This window comes from Triticum dicoccoides, chromosome 6A, assembly GCF_002162155.2.
Source record: "Triticum dicoccoides isolate Atlit2015 ecotype Zavitan chromosome 6A, WEW_v2.0, whole genome shotgun sequence".
In the NCBI taxonomy this organism is placed as follows: Eukaryota; Viridiplantae; Streptophyta; class Magnoliopsida; order Poales; family Poaceae; genus Triticum; species Triticum dicoccoides.
In genome coordinates, this window is record NC_041390.1 from 102,320,210 (window position 1) to 102,335,527 (window position 15,318).

Sequence of the window (15,318 nt, forward strand, 5' to 3'; positions counted from 1 at the left end):
AATGTGCGGTCAGGGTTACGGTGGCAGCATGGACTGGAGGGGGAGGGAGGAGATGGGGCGGCTAGGGTTGGGGCTCACCATCCAGCTTAAATAGCCAAGCTTGACCCTTTCTGCGGCGTGCTACAGCGGTGACATGAATGTGTACCAGTGGAGCTCCCGTCGAAACGATGGGTTTTTGCGTGTTTCTGCATGTGTTTCACCCATCAGTCCGACATGGCAGATGTTGCCGCCAGAGCTTGGATCAACTAACTCGGCGTTAACACACCACCAAAAGGTTAGGGAGGAAGGATGTGCAATGGTGGTCGGTAAGGAGATGGGACGTGCACGTGGTGCGGATAAGCTAGGGGATATGAAGTTGTGAGCGCTCCCGTGGCAGGACAGGTTATGCACGGCCTGGATCTGCATGGTGAGGACCGTCGCTGCGATGGTCACACGCTAAGACTGTTCCATGTCAGTGACCGGTACTTCAATGGCGATGACGGCAATGTAGTGGAGGGCATGGGCAAGGACCACGGTCCGTCGGCTTGGATGAGTCGGCCATCATGACGTTATTGTGAAACCATGAGGGAGGTGGCCCAAGGGCACCCTGCAGCAGACTACCGCGGTGTGGTTGTGCGTTCCACGCCAAATTCACGGTACTGAAGAGGAAACCTCCTAAATAGCGCTCACAGCGCCGGTTTATGCTACTCACGCCTAAAGGAGACGCCTAGCGGGCTGCTACCTCTTGAGCATGCATTGGTTTTCTCTTGAAGAGGAAAGGATGATGCAGCAAAGTAGCGTAAGTATTTCCCTTAGTTTTTGAGAACCAAGGTATCAATCCAGTAGGAGACAACGCACAAGTCACCTAGTACCTGCACAAACAATCAAGAACCTTGCAGTCAACGTGATAAAGGGGTTGTCAATCCCTTCACGGTCACTCGCAAAAGTGAGATCTGATAGAGATAATAAAATAAATATTTTTGGTATTTTTGTTGTATAGATTGGAAAGTAAAGATTGCAAAATAGTAAATGAGATGCGATGTAAATAAAAGAGATGCAATATAATGAGAAAGAGACCCGGTGGCCGTAGGTTTCACTAGTGGCTTCTCTCAAGATAGCGTATATTATGGTGGGTGAACATATTACTGCCGAGCAATTGATAGAAAAACGCATAGTTATGAGAATATCTAGGCAATGATTACGAATATAGGCATCACGTCCGTGTCAAGTAGATTGAAACGATTCTGCATCTACTACTATTACTCCACACATCGACCGCTATCCAGCATGCATCTAGAGTATTAAGTTCATAAGAACAGAGTAACGCTTTAAGCAAGATGACATGATGTAGAGGGATAAACTCAAGCAATATTATATAAAGCCCATCTTTTCATCCTCGATGGAAACAATACAATACGTGCCTTGCTGCCCCTACTGTCACTGGGAAAGGACACCGCAAGATTGAACCCAAAGCTAAGCACTTCTCCCATTACAAGAAAGATCAATCTAGTAGGCCAAACTAAACCGATAATTCGAAGAGACTTTCAAAGATATCAAATCATGCATATAATAATTCAGAGAAGAACCAAATAATATTCATAAATAATCTTGTTCATAAGCCCACAATTCATTGGGTTTCGACAAACACACCGCAAAAGAGTATTACATCGAATAGATCTCCAAGAACATCGAGGAGAACTTTGTATTGAGAATCAAAGAGAGAGAAGAAGCCATCTAACAAATAACTATGGACCCGAAGGTCTGTGATAAACTACTCACGCTTCATCGGAGAGGCTATGGTGTTGATTTAGAAGCCCTCCGTGATCGATTCCTCCTCCGGCGGATCACCGGAAAAGGCCCCAAGATGGGATCTCACGGGTACAGAAGGTTGCGGTGGTGGAAAAGTGGTTTCGTGGCTCTCTGCGATCAATCTAGGGTATAAGAGTATATATAAGCGAAAGAAATACATCGGTGGAGCTACGTGGGGCCCACGAGCGTGGGGGCATACCTACCCCCCCTGGGCGCGCCCTCCTGCCTCGTGGCCGCCTCACGGAGTTCCAGACTTCAACTCGAAGTCTTCTGGTTTGCTTTCGGTCCAAGAAAGTTCATCGCGAAGGTTTCATTTCGTTTGGTGCTCCTTTTCTGCGAAACTCTAAAATAGGCAAAAAAAAACATAAACTGGCACTGGGCCTCCGGTTAATAGGTTAGTCCCAAAAATAATATAAAAGAGCGTATTAAAGCTCACTAAACATACAAAACAGATAATATAATAGCATGGAACAATCAAAAATTATAGATACATTGGAGACGTATCACGGGCCGGCCCAACAAACCTTCGCTCAATCGAACGCGGCCTCAGGCGAAGCAGTCGTTTTGTCGTTTGCTACAGTTTTTTCTTTTGTTTGATTTTTCTGCTCGTTGCTCTTTTATAGTACTTAAAAATATGAAAAACATAAAAAAGGTTATGAAGTAGAAAATTTGAAATAAAATCATGTATTTGAAAAAATGTTTGCAAATTTGAGAAAAGATCAATAATTAAATGTTCATGATTTGAAAAAATGTTTGCAAGTTTGAGAAACATTCAATAATTAAAAGTTTGTGAGTTTGAAAAAAAGGTTCAGGAATTTCAAAAAACAAATTCACCAATTTGAAAAAGTCAAGAATTTCAAAAATTTCACCCCTCGGACTAGTTCTTAATTTGATAAAAGTGCACAAAAATGAAAAAAAATCATGAATTCAGAAAAATGTTCACAAAAGATTTGGAAAAAGAAGTCCCGAAGGAAAAGGCTCATTCTTTTCTTTGATTCAAAGAATTCTCAAAAAATTGGTCATTTGATTTGAAGGATTAAATTCTTAAAAAATATGGTTTGAGACATAAATCTGCCCAATTTACACAAGAGGGGAGAAAACCTCTTGAACAGAAAGTATAAAGATTTTTGCAAACCAAATCTCGAAAAAATAGGTATGTTCATCTTACATGTCACTTGAAAAAGAACAAGTGTGATATGGGCGAATGAACATGCTTCCCGAGAAAAGGTGAAAAAGAATAACATTCAAATATTTATGGAAGTGAGGACCCCTGAATATTTGCTTTATTGAAAAATGAATAGCCTATTGCATGGATTTGTGGCACGTTCGCTAATGAACTAAGGAGAAAGGTGTGGAAGCCTTTGTGATCATCGTAATGGTAAAAACTATGATAATGTCTGTCACACGATCATTTATCTTATGTGAGTTCCGATTACTTGTGATGGACTCGTGCCTCTACATTTATCCGCACTTCATAAACTCGATGGCCTTATTCTTACAAGTTGTGGTACTTTCTCGGGGACGAGCAAGAGTTCAACTTGGGGGAGTTGATGAGTACAAATTTATGTTATTTTCACCTTTAGTTTTGCACCGTAATTGTAGGGTTTGTCAGACTTTACCACATCCATGTACCTCTTTTATCTGTTTTCGCCAGGATTACGCCTACGAAGGTATTTTCAAGCATAAGGAATGAACTCCAAGATAAGGTGTTAAAAATACGTTAATTTGCGTGACAAAATACTTCCGTAAAAGAGAGAGAAGTAGAAGGCAAGACAAAGAAATGCAATATAAAAAACTAAATTAAGCAACTAGGATCTTCCATCATAAGAAAGCAATGTGGAACATCCTATCAACCTTCTCTCAATCCTTTGTAAATTGGTGAAAACATCTAGCTTGGGCGTGGAAGTATTGAGAGGAAGACCCTGAGTGAAGTTGAATGCACCTTGCTTACATTCCAAAACATCGATCGTACTTTGAATTATTTTTTCCCAGGCACATTTAGGTACCATCACAGATATGGAATAGTTAATAGCCAGGTCAGTTTGATTAGCAAAGTGTCTTAACAAATCCTTAATCTAACACAATTGAGCTTCAAAAAAGGAAGGTGATCTGGCTTTCTCTCAACATGTTATGCCAAGCTTCAATTTTACTCTTGTGCTAGCCTACACTTCACCCAAATCTCACTCAGCACGAAGGGGCACTTGAGTCCATGAACCATTCAATGTGTCACTGAGGAGGCAATAGTTGTGGTAGCACTGGTGTACGTACAGCTCATCTTGCCAAACACGCGCCTCGCATAGACACTGTATGGAAGATGCTCGACAAATTTTGTCTAGGCACCCCCATGTGTGTGTGCTTCCTATGTGCGTGTTTTGCAGTTCGATCCTCCAGTCATTGTGTTAAGCTCAAGTTGTGAACTTGTGATACTTCAGCGTGAAAAGCATGTGCTTCACATTCTGTGGTCTTATTTGTATGCTTAATTAGTTTTTTCTATGATATCGTCTTGTTTGGGAGACTAGTTAACGCCTTCACATTTTAAGAGGTGGAACCACTATGTCTCAATGTGCAATGTAGGTCGAGTTTCCTTCAAAAATGAAATGCAGGTAGAATTTTTCATTTCCCTATGCTTGTTGATATCACTACAAACCGAAGAAAAATTAACATGTTTTTGCAGGGGTCTTTCATCTTTACAAACTGTCAAGAGTCAGTTCTAGCTTTGTTGAACTTGTTGTAAAGTTAATAATATGAATGGATTTGTAGTTGATTGTCTTGTCCTTGATCTGGGAAATTAAGGTGGCTTATAAATTAGTTCGAGTAAAGTTGTCTTGGGATCTTTCCAGTAGGTTGAGATAATCACCTGTTCTAGATATCGCAAATCACAACTCAACTCTAGGGCATGATCAAACATATAGTTGAATTTATACCTATACATAAATGTGTTTTACAAGCAAAAAAAACTAACAACTAACTAATCCACTTTATATTCAAGTCCCCTGATCCACATGCAAACCAAAAAACATGAGTGAGCTGAAGAAATCAACAATGTCGTTGGTAATGTAATGACGTAACAACTGAAATTTTGAGCCTCTCTAATGATAGAATATTTCGTTGTACTGATAATTCCAACTGAGTGATCAATATATTTCCTAGTGCCTCCAACTCCTATATCATTGTAAGGTTCATGAAGCTTATATAACTCAGACATCTCATATACACAACAGTCGAGCAACTCTGCCTTGCAACACTCTTTATCCTTTTGAGTGGTGAAGGAGGATATCTGCTTCGACACATTCTAGAGTTTCTTCAACTCAATAGCACTACTCATAGTGCCCCTTTTATCGCGAAGAATGGAAGGGTGTGCAATTACTACCAACTACTTTGTGGGGGCACAAGGGCTCCAACTTACTATAGCTCTAACCAGTGTGAAGATATCCTAGTTTTACTATTTAATATTGAAAATTGTTACATGTTGTATGGGTGCGATAAGAACCAAAGACCATGCATGGTGCCCGTATACCTTTCACAACTATTGTTGTTACATATATGTAACATCTGACTAAAACACGATTTATATGCGAGTTACACAAAAATTTAACATACAGATAAGAATAATTCCTAATAAAATTTGGTGTTATGGAGTAGACATCTATATGTGCTTTTTTTCTTAAACTTAAAAATGCACTTCATTTCCTTTCTTTCATTTTTAAACCAAACTCAAAGGAACCATTCAAGGTTTCCACACAGTATCATGATATATCAGTGTCATCATTTTAGAGAGTGGATTTGACAAGCACACACGATTTAAACCCTTACTATTAATAAGAAAATATACTAGTTATTGTGATAGGAAATATATTTAGCCTTCATAGAGTCGGGTAAGTTACATAATACATGCTTGAGGAGATTAAATTAGTAAATATAGAAATGAAGATATCGACAAGCATTTCATGTTGCCATGTATTATATTTTCTTGTCGTTGATATATAGTGTGAGTACAAACCTACTGACCAGTCCTGGAAAGTAACAAGACAATAGAATATTAGTATAACATATTTGGTAAACCATACATATTGTAATTATAATATCATGAATTTATTGGAAAATGTATATTATTTTTGCCACACGGTAAGCAATATTCATTGTTGCATGTCATTAGTTGCAATGATTTAAAATTGTATTGTGATTCTTTTTTTAATGTCCATTTCTAAAAAATATCCACGCAACAAATATTTATAGTATCTGAAAATAAGTTAGCTTGTGCGCCCAGGGGTTGACCTTTTAGATAGATGTATATATGTTGATCTTCTATTAAATTTTGTTGCATGCAATATTTGATAGAAATTAAAATAGAGGAATAATTAGAATACAATTGCAACAAATAGCATACAACAAGGCATATTGGTTACCATGTGATTGAAAGGATTTATTTTCAGTAAAGTCTTTTGATTATAATATAGGTTTTACCAACTATGTTAAGTTAATATTGAATTTCTTGTTATATTTTTTGGATCTGGTTGGTAGATCTGTACTCACACTAAATGAAAGGAAAACATAGGATACAACAACTTGGCATATTCACATCTTCCTTTGTATGTTACAAAGTCAGGCTCGGAAAACATAGTACATGAGAATATTCATCTTTGTGTGATTACCAATTTGGCCTTGGGGAGGCCTAACTTAAGGGAAAACAACTAGGTAATAAGTGTATTTCCATCAGAGAAAATGTACTATCTTCTTTTATTAATAATGTGAGTCAAAAGTGTGTGTGCTTTCCGAAACCACTCTAAAACCCAGTGAAACTAACATATTGTGATATTGTGAGGAAACCCTAAATGTCTCCTTTGAACTCGCTTAAAAAAGAGCAATTTTAACATGGTCCCTCTTACCTCCTCTTTTCACATAGGAGGTAAGAAGGTAAGAGTTACTCAGACTCACTACCTAATGAAATCAACAGCTCGAATCTATTATATACTCTTACCTCTCATGTGAAAAGGGAAGGTAAGAGCAACCATGTTAAAACTGCTGAAAAAAGATGAAAGTGAATTCCGAATTTTCAGAAGAAAAAAAATGAACATGTAGATGTCTACTCCGTAACTTTAAAACTTTACTATGTAATCATTTTATTTTTATGTTAACATAACGCTAAATGAGTGCACATTTCTTATTACTACTATTTGTTATCTTAGATCCACACATTAGTCTTTTAGTGTAACCTACAAATAAAAATGCATGGTCCAATGTTAGTGTGGGCATTTAATGTAAGAAACAAAAAACAGGATTTGCTCAAATTTAAAGGAGGGTTTTTGTTTTTGTTTTTGAAATTGTTTATTATTTGTAGCTTAGGAGCAAAAGGTTTCCACTCAATATATATGGGGATACAAAATCCTTTTGAGCGGGTTTTCCTGTTTCTCCCTACTAGCCACCATCCTTGTATGTCGGTGATTAGGTACATATCTTTAGGTGGTACGATAGAATCGGGTAGTCCACCATTATTGTAAAACTATCTTTGGTAATAGCAAAATTCCTGATGTAGTGTGCCCGTCCTTAGCCCTGCGAGTTCTTACTCGGCCGCAGCAGCGCGTAGGATTCGAGAGCCCTTAGGCTTTTTTCCGAGTGACTTGGACCAGGTACACCCGCAAGGTACCCTCCTTCGACTAGGGAATCATTACTCATCGACAATAGGTTATCAGTTATATATGCATTGGCTATGTACCTTGGTTCTTACTTCAGTACCACTTGTCCCTAGCTTCACCGGTCGAAGCACATGGAGTTATTTATAGCGATGTGTATCAAAGTGGAGTTAGTTACTAAGGACATTTTTTACTCAACATGAATGGCGGTTAGGTCTTTGGATCGGCCATTAATCACCCTAGACAATGTTTTGTTTTGTCAGACTATGTCATTTTATTTCAAGATGAGGTGTTTTGTTTGTAAATATTGTGTTCATCACGTTATGCAGAGAGCGGTGTGAAATCTTTGCAATTGTATCACCTTGATATGATTAGTGAACAAAAAAAATCACTTATCGACACAAAAGCTCAAGATGATGGGAAAATGTGGCAATGCGCTTGTACTTTAATGCATTGTCCAAAAGATTATATGTATAGTTTAACTGGCCTTTTACAATGTCAACGGAGATTAAATTTTCTCAACTCATGCATGATTAATGACCGGATGAATCTGAAGTTCATTGTGGCATATCATGTATTATACTAAAGGGGATGTGCGTCTTCGTCTGTTTCTTCTGTCGTGGCACGGACATATGATAAGGGAAGGAGGAGGAGGGGTGCGCCTTGCCGCCCCGCCCCGCCCCTAATTGCAATGGATTGATTATCGGCATGTACAAATAAATAGATCAGAAGTAGTATTCAATCATGGCAAGTTTTGGTAACACAAATCTAGGAAACCAGGGACTCGTCCATGGCTCCATTTTAACAAGAGCCCACCAAGCTTCAAGCCCAATGTCTGAGTGGCCACATGAAGGGCTGCGAGAAAACATAGCAGAGCGGCGTGTTGTGACTGCCGAGCTTGTGCGTATCAAAGCACTGCATGGGAGATAGGGAAAGGAAGAGCATGTGGGCTAGGCTGTGTCTCTGTGGCATTTTTTCCCGGTACCTCCAACTCCTATGTTTGTACGTACCAACAAAGAGTAGCAGCTTCATACCAAAAGCAAAAAAGAAAAGAAAAAGGCTCTTTGAAGAAATGCATCGGCTTCTCTGTTGGTTTGTACCAAGGATGTCGAGCTCGCACACACCACTGCCACTCCAGTAGTCTTATCTTTTGAGTGGGTAAGCAGGAGATGTGCTTGGACACATTTTAGAATGTATATGTTGAACTTCATAGCACAAGCCCAGCCCATGGTATATCTTCTTACACGCCGAGTGATGGAAGGCTACAATGATTTCCAGCTGCCTCTGGGGGCAAAAGGGCTTCGAATTTATTGGCTCAAATCAATTCGATTCGATGATATCCTGCAGTGCAAGAGCTGCATCATGGCAGCATCCGACAGCATTAGGTCTCGCCTGCTTACCATCAAGGTGACCATCTACTACGCCGCACGTACAGGTCTCGCCACCTTCGCGTCCTATTAATGTCCATCACTACGACGGCCGGTACCGGAAGCTGTGGAAGATACGCTTGCTTAGATGCCCGGCTTGGCTAGCGCCGGGGCAAGCACCCGGTTGCCTATCGTCGTCGACGGCAGCCGCCATTCCCTCTCTCCTTGAATCTTCTCCGTTGCGTCAATCCTACCTCTTCTTCATGCAGAAATGCTCTTGGACTTCGAGATGGATGGGTGGAGAATATGAACGTGTTGGACTGGTTGAATGAGGTTTATCTGAAGAACGGCCATGACTCGTGATCTTGAGAAAGAATGTTTTCGCTTTACCCAGGGCAAAGGTGCTGCGACTTCTTGGTAAGAGTCTAGGGTTTTTAGGCTGCCATTCTTTGGCGTTGAGTGCGCGGCAATGGTTCCATCCCCTGGTAACAGGAGATCTGCACGAACTGCTGGTCATGGCCATTCATATGACTCAGGGAACCAAGCTGCTTCAGCTGCCCAACTTGAAGTTCCTACACGACCTGGAAGAACAGACAGACTAACCATATGTCTACAGGTAGACGGAAGCAAAGTAATCGAAAGCAAAGCTCTGCATATCAATGGAGCTGCAAACTCAAACAGATATAATGACGACACAGTAAAAACTCAGCCAGATTCAGCATACATAAGAATCATTCTTCTTGCAACAGTTGGAAACAGAAGATTTCATGTTCCATGCTTTTAACCCGACCGACGACTCAGCACAACTCATGTTCCATGCTTTAACCCGACCGACGACTCGCGCAGCTCCTCATGCTACCAAGGTAGCACGAGGCGACGCAACGACTGACGACGACTCGCGCAGCTCATCATGCTACCAAGATAGCATGAGACGACGCAAGCAGACTAGAGAGTAGCAGAAGAGATGAAATAAGGTGCCAGGTAACATAAACCTCCTACGGTAACGGCGGACAGACAAGGTTACAACCAACAACACATTGTATATAAGTCAACTACTGCTTCAATGAAATCTCCAATGAAGAATCAATGCAACGATCGATCTGCTACGAAAGAATGGGACAAAGGCACGCACCCTCCCCGGAAAGAGAAGGCAGTGACAGCTTCCGTCGCGCTTAATGCCAGAGGTTCATGCAGAAGCCAGAGGGGACTGAAGGCGGCTTCTTGCTGTAGATCGCCTCCGAGAAGGTGTCGGTCAGCTGGCCGCAGAGGCTTGCAGGATCATTGATGAGGGTGTCCACGTACACGCTGACAATCTTCCGATCATGCGGGGTAGCACGCAAGCTGTACCATGTCAAGAACTTCACCCTGAAGTTGGTCTCAATATAGCCCTCAGTCTCCAGCCACCTCACCACCCTGACACAGTACTCATAAGTTGCTTCGGGGCATCCATCCTTGTGGCCAGCATCCTCGAATTTACCCGATCTTTTGTTTGACGAATTCCCTGGCTCTCTATCAGGCTTTGAGGAGCCATTTTGAAAGATGTTGTCAGAAGGTTTTGTGTTGAAGCTCCTTCCACCAGTCTCCTTACCAGTTTCCATAACTCTTGGTGCAGTGGGTGGCATAGAGCCAACAAATCGAGGAACAAGAGCCAACTCAACTCCAGCAGTTGCATTTGATGCATCCTGTGATATAGGAACTTCGCTCCTTTGGTTTTGCTCCATTGAGTTTGAAGACTCCCTAAGTAAAGCAGCTTGAACTGTTGAATTAGGCTCCTCATCCAAAGCTGACGCTGAGAGCCCAGGAGCTTCCTCCAGTTCAGTCACCTCTGGTACCCTAGCTGCAACTATCTGCATGTTTTGCAAGTTATTGCTAGGCCCGTTGGGATGATGAGGCACTTTGTCTGAATCAAGGATCTCAGGATTTTCACAGTACTCAAAATCACTTTCCGGTGACTTGTTAAGATCAGTGTACACTGTTGCATTATTGTTTGAGTCAACTCCCTCTGAAGAACGATCAGATTGACCACCACTATTTGTCTTTGGGCTCCTGTTATTTTGGTCTACTAATCCAGCACCACCTGGAGCCAAACTCTTCAGATCACTTTCTTTCAGAGAGCTTGTACTTACCCTGGCTTCCCATGGCGCAAACTCACTGGAGTTGCTGAATGCAGTTACCTTGATCACATAGCATGTAGCTGGCTTGAGTTCAGTGACAACAAATGTTTTTGACATTAGATGTACGGTGCCAGTTGGATTTAACGAGTAAAATCCTGTACCATCCACCTGGTGCCATACTTTAAAGCCAGTTACCCCTTGGGAGATGTAAGGACATCGAGCCAAATCAAAAACTACAGTGATAGATGTAGGAGTTATAGGTTCAAACTTTATGAAGCTCGATGGCATCATATTGGATCCTGAAAATGCAAAGATACAAAAAGTTAATATCATCATCTCCATATGTTAGATCTAATGTGAAGGACCTCAAAACTTACGTTCAAATTGTGAGTTAGTAGGAGATTCAACAGGGAACTTAGACTGCATGACATCTAGTGCCTCAGCACAAAGTTTCTGAACTTCAGCACCACAAGTAAGACGACTGACAATTCCACGACCCATACTTCCATGCCCGGCTACAGATCCAACCTCAGCCTCAAGTTTCTGCTTTGCTATGTCAACAAATTTATGCAAGACCGAGTACTTCTCGGTGGAGAAGAGGACCTTATGACCCAGAAAAATCCGGTAACACAATATATCCAGCCGCCGAGCCTCTTTAGCTAACATTAGTTGTTTCTTCCAGGACCTGAACAAGGACATTAAACAGTCATATTATTGCTCAACGAGATAATTTACTAAAAGGACGGACTAGTTATGATTCAAACGTTCAAATAACAGGAAACAGAGCAATGGGCAGTGTAAAATGGATCAGAAATCTTAAGAGTTGCTAATGTAAGGAAAATGGACTGGTAAATTTGATGAATACAAATATATGATAAAAGTACATTGTACTGGGTTGTTTAAGAAGTCACTTACTTCATCAAGCTCTTTTATTATAACTACTTTAGAAGATACTACTAAGGTAATGATTTAACAGGATTCTTGTTAACAGACGTGCAGCAGATGCAAAATCCATTTATCTTAACTGTAAATCAGCGAAAGCAATGCCGTAATAAACAACTAAGGCAATGAAGCAGTAAGCCTGGAATCCCAGGAAAACAAGCAAAGTAACAATCTAGGTTACTTTTCTTTTTCAATTTAGAACAGAAAACCTGCATGAATAAAAACAATGCCCCAGAATACATACCTGAGCAAATCATGCTGCTTCCGACAGTTAGGGCAGTAATAAGCACCATCAAGTTTCTTGCACTGCCCACTCGGCAGAATGCCAGTTCTTCCATCCTTGAGAGCACACTCAAGATGGCATGATAGCCCGCAAGAATCCTTTTGCATGGGATGATCTGAACTACAGGACAACCATATGGTAGGGTCCTTGTTGTCATCATACTTGAAGCATATGCAGCATGAACAGCGTCTGCAAAATTTATCTTCCATGCTAAGAATCGCTCTGCATGCTATATTCCGGCAGGACCGCACATTATTAATTTGCACGGGTACAACTGCGGTTTGCGGATTGTTGACAGCAATCGGCAGTCGTGATGGATTGTCACTCTTCCTTTGACGTTTCGCGGGGTACTGATGGTTACTTGCGTTGGGATCGAGAGTTGGCTCCTTTTCTTGCACATGCACCACAGGGCCAGATGATTTGCCAGTCACCACCCTGAAGAGATAATCCAGCATTCTCTGCTTAGATAATCCAGTATATTTCCTTTCCCTTCCAAGATCAGCACAAAGAATCTCTACAATATCACGCCGACTCCATGACTGTAGTTTGTCAGGAGCAGTTTGTGGCCTCTTCGATAATTCACGAACAAGATCCTTCTTTTCATCCACACTCATCAATCGGCATTTAGCAGGTTCAATAATAGCTCCTGGAGGAAAGGAAACACAACCATATTAGTATATCACAATCCAGTTAATAAACACTGCAATCAATCTTGTGCACCAGTAGATTTTGAGATGCATAACCAGATATGCTTGCGCATCCAGAAGGTAGAGAAGAATATACCAAACAAACTTTGTAAGCACGCATATTGACAATAATGTATCAGCAATGTACAACTTGAGAACCGAAAATTTCAACTTCATTACAACCCAATATCCCACAGATATGTCAAGAAATAGCATGACAAATGAGAGACGGTAATTTAGATTACCAGTTGCTACTAACAAGCATAACACATGCAAGAAAAACTCAATTTAAGGCCTCGGAATCTTTACATATGCATTATACCACAGTTAAGTTGGTTTGTACACGACATAACAAGCGCAGTCATGCACAACACTACCGAACCAAAAGCTGCTGGCACTGACTACAAGGCTACACTACATACCCTAAAATATACTCCCTCCGTTCTAAATTACTTGTCTTGGATTTGTCTAGATACGGATGTATGTAGACTCATTTTAGTGCTAGATACATCCGTATCTAGACAAATCTAAGACAACTAATTCGGAACGGAGGGAGTAGTAACTTTCAGGAAGATCTTCCAGTGCTATACTACGTACTCTAAAAACATAGTAACTTTCAGGAAGATCTTGCAATGCTATACAAACTCGAAATGCACCAGACAAAGTTCAACTCTTTTGAGGCCCTTCTGCAACTTTGGGTTAAGACTGGCAATGCCATTCTCTCTACAAAGGTTCAGAACTTGGCACCAGACACAGGCACATTAAGAGGAGACATGTGCATTGTACATACACCACCCAACAAAAATAGCATGAAACCACGAACCAGGGTTGGCACAAGGAAACCATCTACTTGCGCCCATAGACAGCAGCTTGACATGGAACGCGAGAGACTGACACGACCCTCCTGGATCCTAGTAACAGATTTAATCGTGCTAACCCCTGCCGTCCTTACAAAATCCGCAAAACAGATAAAACCATCCACATGCATGCGAACATAAGCCCCGCTCAACACAGCCGGCGTCCAATGGACGCCCCAGGAACCGAATCGCCGGCCAAAAGACCGAGGCTTTCCCCTCGAAACCAGACATCGACACGTAAATCCCTCGGGAAAACGACGTAAAGCCAAGGAGCCACTGTTCCCGGCGGACTCCCGCGGACGCAAGGAGCGCAATGCGCGCAGCCGTCGCCGCATGCAACGCCGAATCTGGCGCCACCAGCGGTAAAAAATCTCCCGCGACCCCATGCCCTGCCCCGCCGTACCGCCCACCAACCACCACCGGTACAGCCACGCACGCATCAACGACTAGTACTACCACCGGCTACCGATCGAATTCACCGCGCTGCACCGCCGCTAACCGACGGGACGCGTCGCCCGGACGAATCCTCCGGCGAAGACGGCCAAATCTCGGGCGCAGACCCCGCGCCTGCCGCCGGGAAACGCGCGGGCCGGCCAGGAGGACCCCGTCCCCGCCGGCCGGGCGGCAGATTCGGCGCGCGGACGGACAGATCGAGCGGCGCGGCATTAGGCCGGCCGGCCGGCGCCGCGCATCGACGGGCCCGCGGCCAGATGGCAGAGACGGACAGGGAGAGGGAGACGGCGGCGGCGCTGACCTGCGTAGGGAGGATCCATGGCCGGAGAGAGGGAGGGAGAGGGGGATCTCTCGCTCCTCCTCCTCCGCCTCTTGGCTTCACGTGGACTCAGCCCTCCTCTCCTCTCTCCTCCTCTGCTGCTACCCTCCCCCTCTCTCTCTCTCTCCTCCTCTGCGTCTCGCTCTTTCTCTCTCTACCCCCGCCCCGTATGTAGTACGAGCACGCGAGGTTAGCTCCCAGCCGCACGGATACCAAAGCCTGCGGGCGCCGCTTTTGCGTCCCACCCCCCGCCTTCCCGCGTATTCGCCGGCGGCTCCCTCCCGGCTTTCCGTATCCGGGACGGCAGGCCCGTGTGATCGCGCGGGGGTCAACACGGAGCAGTTAAGCGTTAGCTGGTTTTGGGTAGGCAGGGTTAAACAACCGCGGCTTGTGTGTTTTCACACTTTGGACGTAGACATGGAAAATAGGGCAATCTATGGCTATTCTCACACCAAATAATAAGATTGTGTAACCTTCCTTCCACATGCACAAAAGGCATGAGAGATTGTGCATAGTCATTGTGTGTTACTCATCTAACCTCGGTGTGTGTCTATACTATGATAGGTCAGTTGAATGAAAAAAAAAATGATGCATGAATTATTGATTGTATCAACATATATATGCCAATGATAGTTGCATTGCATACATATACAAAATACATAGAGAGAAAACAAATATAATGTACGAGTTCATATGTTTGAAAGAGAAGGATTTATATATTTTTTTCACATCGCACTATCGTCATCGTTAGTTTCGGATAAACGACTTCGTTATCCTATAGGTTGTTTGGCACCGATGACTTCCTGACCGTGTCAGTGTACAAGATTCGCTCGAATCTCGCGATCGGAAGGTTGCCAGAGTGGTTACGGCGGCGCGTCA

General features: G+C 42.7%; 1 protein-coding gene across 1 annotated transcript; it reads right to left on the bottom strand.

Moving 5' to 3' along the window:
• Positions 1-9,469: 9,469 nt before the first annotated feature.
• Positions 9,470-14,577, bottom strand: LOC119315296 (VIN3-like protein 2). Its single transcript, XM_037589957.1, has 4 exons — positions 14,422-14,577; positions 12,086-12,770; positions 11,277-11,584; positions 9,470-11,198 (listed from the first exon to the last, which is right to left on the bottom strand). The coding sequence occupies exons 1-4, from the start codon at positions 14,438-14,440 to the stop codon at positions 9,958-9,960; spliced, it is 2,253 nt and encodes a 750-aa protein (XP_037445854.1). The 5' UTR covers positions 14,441-14,577; the 3' UTR covers positions 9,470-9,957.
• Positions 14,578-15,318: the final 741 nt, after the last annotated feature.

Excerpts from the sequence above, each read along its gene's own strand:
- LOC119315296 (XM_037589957.1), bottom strand. Across the intron at positions 11,585-12,085 it reads AAGCAGCATGATTTGCTCAG|GTCCTGGAAGAAACAACTAA; the intron begins GTATGTATTCTG and ends GTCCTTGTTCAG. Across the intron at positions 11,199-11,276 it reads TACTAACTCACAATTTGAAC|GATCCAATATGATGCCATCG; the intron begins GTAAGTTTTGAG and ends TTGCATTTTCAG.